At 52.3% G+C, this 7,472-nt stretch overlaps 1 protein-coding gene and 1 pseudogene across 1 annotated transcript in view; one reads left to right on the top strand and one right to left on the bottom strand.

The window, feature by feature from the left end:
* The window catches only part of TMEM173 (transmembrane protein 173), a 7,874-nt gene extending 1,575 nt beyond the window's left edge, over window positions 1–6,299 (bottom strand). Inside the window, exons 1-7 of the mRNA XM_011997224.1 lie at window positions 6,061–6,299; window positions 5,724–5,816; window positions 4,992–5,218; window positions 4,678–4,861; window positions 4,306–4,414; window positions 1,511–1,749; window positions 561–747 (exon numbers count right to left, since the gene is read on the bottom strand). Coding sequence (XP_011852614.1) covers window positions 561–747; window positions 1,511–1,749; window positions 4,306–4,414; window positions 4,678–4,861; window positions 4,992–5,218 — 946 coding nt within the window. The 5' untranslated portion in view covers window positions 5,724–5,816; window positions 6,061–6,299. The remainder of the gene's footprint in view (window positions 1–560; window positions 748–1,510; window positions 1,750–4,305; window positions 4,415–4,677; window positions 4,862–4,991; window positions 5,219–5,723; window positions 5,817–6,060) is intronic.
* Window positions 6,300–6,409: 110 nt separating this feature from the next.
* The window catches only part of LOC105551846, a 10,611-nt pseudogene continuing 9,548 nt past the window's right edge, over window positions 6,410–7,472 (top strand).

Here is a 7,472-nt window from a genome sequence, read left to right as displayed (position 1 = left end):
TGGGACTACAGGCACCCGCCACAACACCCGGCTAATTTTTTGTGTTTTTGGTAGAGACGGGGTTTCACCGGGTTAGCCAGGATGGTCTCGATCTCCTGATCTCGTGATCCGCCCGCCTCGGCCTCCCAAAGTGCTGGGATTACAGGCGTGAGCCACCGCGCCCAGCCCCACCCTCTCACTTCTGAAGCTGAAGCTGATGTTCAGAGAGGAGCAGAAACATGCCCGAGGTCATACAGTGAGGGAGTAGTGGAGCCAAGGCTGCAGCCCCAATCTCCTGTGCCCAGTACATACTGGCCTGGGACTCTTCTGTTTCCTCTGGAATCCTAGATGAAGTGAGGGGCCCCTAGAACCCATCTCTTCAGGCTCCACTGAGGGACTACAGTCAAAGACCTAAAAAAGCAATCTGGTGTGCTGGGAAGAGGGGGGCTTCTCCCAGGGAAGGAAGGGCAGGCCCAGGGCATGGTGCTGCTGTAGCCCCTTCTGACTCTTTGGGAGACCCTGGGACCCCTGACTCCTCTTGCCCTCCAGCCTATCAACCTCTCACCCTATCAACTCCTCACCCGGGTAGACAATGAGGCGGCAGTTGTTCTGAGACTCAGGGTTATCTGCCAGGATGTCCTCCAGTGTCCGGCAGAAGAGTTTGGCCTGCTCAAGCCGATCCTCCCGGCTAAATCCAGCTTGACCATATTGTGACATGGCAAACAAAGTCTGCAAGGGGGTGGCGTACTCCAGGACACAGGTGCCTGCCTGGAGGAGGTAAGAGGAAGACCAGACTAAGCCAGGGACCAGGCGGATGGAGAATGGAGGATCCAGTCTAGGCTGTGGCCCCCAGTACCACAGGCTGAGGCCCCACTCCCTCAGCCTGTAACGATAGAGTCCTGGGAGGTGGCCACCCTAATGGGGTCTATGCTGTCTGGCCTGCCTTTGCCTGTGATACCCAACTCTGAAATCAGGGACAGGGCTTGGCTAAATTTACCCTTCACAGATCCTTCTCCTAAGATCCTAGGGCAAGACCTGCAGAGCAAGGCTGTCAACTGCTCCAGCTAGGAATCAGGTCTGGGGCTGGGCTCTGGGGTTCAACTCTGATCTGGGTTCCCCTGCACCCACATGAAATCCTTCAGATGTTCTCACAGGCTTCGTATGGGGCAGCTTTATGATCAAGAGCATGGTACAGTCAAGTTGAAATCGTCTACTTTCCAATGGTGTCTCTGAGCCTCAGTGTCCTCCTCTGTAAAGTGGGGATGCTAACAGTCCCTACCCCATAGGGTGGTGGTGAGATTTCAGTGAGGTGATCAGATGACACACCAAGAATAGCATCCAGCATGTAGTAAGTGCTCAATAAATGTTACTTATCATTATCATTCAGTGCTGAATCCTACCCAGACCTGGGACCAGCTAGGGACACTACAGCTCAGAGAAGGGCAGTGAATTTTCATCAGCGCTTGGCTAGGGCCCAGGGTTCTGGGGTCCTGACCTCTGCCCAGAGACCCCCACTCCCCTGCACACTCACCCGCTGCCCGTTCTCCAGAAGCTCATAGATGCTGTTGCTGTAAACCCTATCTTTGACGCCAGCACGGTCAGCGGTCTGCTGGGGCAGTTTATCCAGGAAGCGAATGTTGGGATCAGCCATACTCAGGTTATCAGGCACCCCACAGTCCAACGGGAGGAGGATATACAGCCGCTGGCTCACTGCACCCCGTAGCAGGTTGTTGTAATGCTGATTGTAAGTTTGAATCCGGGCCTGGAGTCCTGAGGCAGGGAAGCCCAAGAAGTCATTCCTGCTAACCCTATCTCCCACCTAATTCAGGAGTGAGACCCAGGTCATTGGCCCCTGCAGTATGTAGGTGCCAGAGAATGGAGAGTCCAGTGCACTCTCATTATACAGGAGGCCAGGAGGGGCAGCGCCTCCAAAAGCCCTCCCCACCCCTTCTCTTACTGCACTGCCCTTTGCCCTCCCTCACTTCTTTCCTCAGATGTCTATGTCAGCCCCGCCCCTTTCCACCATGGCTTTCAGGGCTGAGAGGCAGGCACAGCCCTGGGAAGTGACATTTCCAGCATTCTCCTGTACCCAGATCAGTCTCCTAGCAGAAGCCCTAGGAGATAGCAATGAGATATGGAAGAGCTGCAGCTTTAGCCTGCAAGTCAGAGGAATAAAACACACAGGCTTAGGCCAGGCACAGTGGCTCACACCTGTAATCCCAGCACTTTGGGAGGCTGAGGCAGGTGGATCATTTGAGGTCAGGAGTTCGACACCAGCCTGGGCAACATGGTGAAACTATGTCTCTACTAAAAATACAAAAATTAGCCAGGCACGGTGGCACGTGCCTGTGATCTTAGCTATTCAGGAGGCTGAGGCAGGAGAATCACTTGAAACTGGGAGGCAGAGGTTGCAGTGAGCCAAGATCTTGTCACCACTGTACTCCAGTCTGGGCAACAGAAAGAGACTTCATCTCAAAAAAAAAAAAAAAAAAAAAAAAAAGAGGCTCCACAGTGAAGTGGTCTAGGGTCCAGGCTCTGGACAAACCTGGGTTCAAATCCTTTCTCCTCCTCTCTCTAAGCTATGTGATGTCGGATAAATCACTTGATCTCTCAGAACTGCACTTAAAAAAAAAAAAAAAAAAACACTGGGCACAGCGGCTCACGCCTATAATTCTAGCACTTTGGGAGGCCAAGGCGGGTGGATCACCTGAGGTCAGGAGTTTGAGACTAGCCTACCCAACATGGTGAAACCCGTCTGTACTGAAAATACAAAAATTAGGTGGGCATGGTGGTGGGCCCCTAAAATCCCAGCTACTTGGGAGGCTGAGGCAGGAGAATCACTGGAACCTGGGAAGCAGAAGTTGCAGTGAGCCCAGATTGTGCCACTTCACTCCCGTCTGGGCGAAAGAGTGAAACTCCATCAAAAAAAAAAAAAAAAAATCTAAGGCCGGTGCGGTGGCTCATGTCTGTAATCTCAGCACTTTGGGAAGCCAACGTGGGTGGTTTACTTGAGGTCAGGAATTCAAGACCAGCCTGGGCAACATGGTGAAACCCCGTCTCTACTAAAAATACAAAAAAATTAGCCAGGCGTGGTGGCGGGCACCTGTAATTCCAGCTACATTGGAGGCTGAGGCAGGAGAAAGACTTGAACCCAGGAGGCACAGGTTGCAGTGAGTCGAGATTGTGCCACTGCACTTCAGCCTGGGCAACAGAGTGAGACTTCGTCTCAAAAAAAAAAAAAAAATCTAAAATAGTGATGGGCATGGTGACTCCTGCTTGTTATCTCCGCACTTTGGCAGGCCAAGGCAAGAGGATTGCTTGAGCCCAGGAGTTGAGACCAGGCTGGGTAACACAGCAAAACCCTCTTATTTTAAAAAATAAATAAACAAAACAGGAATGATTATTTCTTCCTCACAGGGTGTGAATTAGAAAATGCACATGAGGCCAGGCGCGGTGGCTCAAGCCTGTGATCCCAGCACTTTGGGAGGCCAAGACGGGCGGATCATGAGGTCAGGAGATCGAGACCATCCTGGCTAACACAGTGAAACCCTGTCTCTACTAAAAAATACAAAAAAAAGTAGCTGGGCGAGGTGGTGGGCGCCTGTAGTCCCAGCTACTCGGGAGGCTGAGGCAGGAGAATGGTGTAAACTCGGGAGGCGGAGCTTGCAGTGAACTGAGATCCAGCCACTGCACTCCAGCCTAGGCGACAGAGCGAGACTCCGTCTCAAAAAAAAAAATAAAAGAAAATGTACATGAGAGCACACAACATGCAGTAAATATTTATTGAAATAATTTATGGCTGGGCATGGTGGCTCATGCCTGTAATCCTACACTTTGGGAGGCTGAGGCAGGCAGATCACTTGAGGTCAGGAGTTCGAGACCAGCCTGGCCAATATGGTGAAACCCTGTCTCTACTATCTACTAAAAATACAAAAATTAGCCAGGCTTGGTGGCAGGTGCCTGTAATCCCAGCTACTCGGGAGCCTGAGCCAGGAGAATCACTTGAACCTGGGAGAAGGAGGTTGCAGTGAGCCGAGATGGTGACACTGCACTCTAGGCTGGGTGACAGAGCGAGATTCCTTCTCAAAAAAAAAAGAATTCACGAATGACCTTGGGTAAGTCACTTAATGGCTCTAAGCCCCATATTCCTTTCTGCAAACCAGGCATCATAGTGACATCCTTCATGCCTTGGGATTAAAGGATTTCGTAGACATGAAAACGCTTTGAAAAGTATAGTGAGTTCTGTGTGTTAAGAAACACAAGAGGCTGTGTGTCTTAGTGTCTATTTTGTTAGATCTAGAAATGGGGGCAGAGAGGATGGCCCACCTGGCAGGATCAGCCGCAGATATCCAATGTAATATGACCATGCCAGCCCATGGGCCACGTTGAAATTCCCTTTTTCACAGACTGCAGAGATCTCAGCTGGGGTCAGGCCCTGTGGACAGCGGGATGGGGATGGGGGGCCTCCATCAAGGACACCCAGAGAACTCCTCCTCCTCCTCCTCCAAGGCTTCCCAACCTGCTCCTGACTTGATCCCTCCTTTGCCATTGTCAAACCCACTGTTCCAGGACATTATACGTTCTACTCCATGGACTCCAACCTTTAAACCAGTTCCACTTCCAGTATTCAACTCAGGGCAGGTCACACCAGCCACAGCCTCCACTTGGCCAGAGCTTCTACCTCCCCCTGTGTCATACCTTGAGGCCGAAGAGGATGTTCAGTGCCTGCGAAAGGCCCAGGAGGGCAAGCATCCAAGTGAAGGGCAGGCCGACCGCATTTGGAAGGGAATAGTAGAAATAGCCGGACAGCAGCAACAGGGTCCCATGGTGGAACGGGCAGCCCAGGCAGGCCCGCACAGTCCTCCAGTAGCTGTCCCGGTACCTGTGGGTGACAGCCAGGCCCCAGCCCCCAGCCCAGCTCAGCCAGAGAGGTTCAAGGAGGGGCAGGGCTAGGCATCAAGGGAGTGACACATGTTGGAAACCCTGTCACCATGGGTACTGCAGTGAGTCACCTGGAGTGGATGTGGCGCAGCTCCTCGGCCAGGCTGCAGACCCCATTTAACAGCTGTCCCAGCTGCAGGGAGGCTAGGTGGAACACCAGGCACCGGAGAATGTGCTCTGGTGACTCTCCTAGCCCCCAAAGGGTCCCCAGGCAGGCAGTCAGCAGAACCAAGGCTGCCTTCTGGGCCCCGTGACCCCTGGGACACGGGATGGATGGATGCAGACTGGAGCGGGTCATCTGTGGGCACAAAGAAATGCATGATCATTCTCCCCTTGCCCTCCTGCCCTTCTGGGACTGAGGCTCTGGCTGGGCATTTCCTCCCAGTTCCCCTTTCCCTGGTGCCCAGCCACTCCCAAAGGCTGCTCTTAGAGACACCTCTAGGAGACAGGCTGGGACTTAGTCACCCCAAAGCTCCTGTCTCTGCGAGGTTTGCTGAAAACAGAGCAGGTCCTACACACACATGCCCCACCAAGCCCCAGGGAGACCACAGGTGTGGTGAAGAAAGAAGGCAGCAACTACCCCAGACCCAGACTTGAAGCTGTCCTGTGCAGCCCTACCCAACCAAGAACCCTTGGGGACCTGGGTTCCCCTGTCCCCGGAACTCACCCCAGGGAGGACCTTAGTCAATAAAGTGGAAAACAGAGCTCAGGGAGTGGGGATAGGGCAACCAGCAGGCACCCCCTCGCCTCTGGGTGCCAGGGGCCCTAGGCTTGGCATTCTGCCAGGCTGATCTTGAGCCTACCGTCTGCCTCCCAGACACAGGCTGCTCTGGATGATGACGAGGAGAGAAGGCCCGGCGCTACCAGCAGTCAAGGGCAGCTTCTCTGAGTGCAGCCTGAAAATGAGATGTTAACAACGATTGATTTCTCCACAACACTCTAGCCCTGGCGTCTCTCCAAACCACAGCTTTAGTGGTGCTGGGAAGGAGGGTATTTCCTCTTCCTGGGGAGAGGTAGGACCCTTCCCTCAAAGCCCTGATGAGCTGGACCTGAGTCCTGGGGTCAGGGGTGAGGTTTGAGAAAGACTCCATTCCATTGCCCTTTGCTACCCCCAAACCAAGCATGTTTAGAAACACTCACCACAGTCACAGCTCTGAACACCAGGTTCCCCTCAAGCCACCACGATCAAACACACTGTGCCCAACACTGAGCAGGACTCCACACGCTCAGCCAAAGGCAGCACACACATCACACGATGCTTCCCGTCTCATATTTTTCTTCTGGTTCCCAGAATGCAGATTCTTTTTCTCAAAAGTGTGACCTAGGAGGGAGGAGTGGAAAATGAGCAGTTATTTCCGGTAACAAGAGCTTTTTTTATAAAGCGCTTGGTGGGAGAGGAGGGGCACAGAGGAATGGGGGTTTGGCTCTTTGCAGGAAACGGCCACGCCTGTGACTTCTCCAAGAGAGCCTGCTGGTTCTGGTTGTGGGGATGATATTAGGTAAGTGCAAAAGTAATTGCGGGCCTGGCACAGTGACTCACGCCTGTAATCCCAGCTCTTTGGGAGGCTGAGATGTGTGGATCACTTGAGGTCAGGAGTTCGAGACTAGCCTGACCAACATGGTGAAACCCCATCTCTACTAAAAGCAAAAATTAGCTGGGCGTGGTGGTGGGCGCTTGTAATCTCAGCTACTTGGGAGGCTGAGGCAGGAGAATCGCTGGAACCTGAGAGGCAGAAGTTGCAGTGAGCGGAGATTAGGCCATTGCACTCCAGCTTAGGCAACAAGAGTGAAACTATCTCAAAAGAAAAGAAAAGAAAAATGATCTAACCTACATTGTTTGAGTGTAGGTTATAAAATCCCATGCATCAACCTAATAATAATAATTAATAATAATAATAGTAATAATAATAATAATAATGTGTTTACCTTGTTCCAGACATTATGCCAAGTGTTGCATATATCACTTCACTTGTATATCATTTCACCAGCCACCCTGTCAGGTAGGTATAATTCTAGCCCCATTTTATAGATGGATAATCCAAGGCTTAGGGAGGTGAAATAACAACCCAAGTAATTGAGAGTGGGGACTTGAAGCCTGGTGGCTTGCTCCAAAGCCCAACTTGTTCTGGCCTTGATTTCATGCCAGTAATCCCAGCACTGGTGGCTAGAAGAGCCACCAGAGCACATTCTTCGGTGCCTGGTGCTCCACCTAGCCTCCCTGCAACTGGGACAGCTGTTAAATGGGGTCTGCAGCCTGGCCGAGGAGCTGCACCACATCCACTCCAGGTGAGTGGAGGCCAAGGCAGGAGGATCACTTGAGCCCAGAAGTTTGAGGCCAGCCTAAGCAACATAGGGAGATCCCATCTCTTAAAAAAAAAAAAATTAGCCAGGCGTGGTGGCACACGCCTATAGTCCCAGCTACTTGGGAGGCTGAGGTGGGAGCATCACTTGACCCCTGGAGGTAGTAGAGGTTGCAGTGAGCTGTGATGGCGCCACTGCACTCCAGCCTGAGTGACAGAGTGAGACCCTATCTCAAAAAAAAAAAAAAAAAA

The sequence above is a fragment of the Mandrillus leucophaeus genome, unplaced genomic scaffold, assembly GCF_000951045.1.
Source record: "Mandrillus leucophaeus isolate KB7577 unplaced genomic scaffold, Mleu.le_1.0 Scaffold534, whole genome shotgun sequence".
NCBI classification, from domain to species: Eukaryota; Metazoa; Chordata; class Mammalia; order Primates; family Cercopithecidae; genus Mandrillus; species Mandrillus leucophaeus.
Note: the sequence above shows the minus strand (reverse complement) of the source record. Positions and strands in the feature narration are given on the sequence as shown.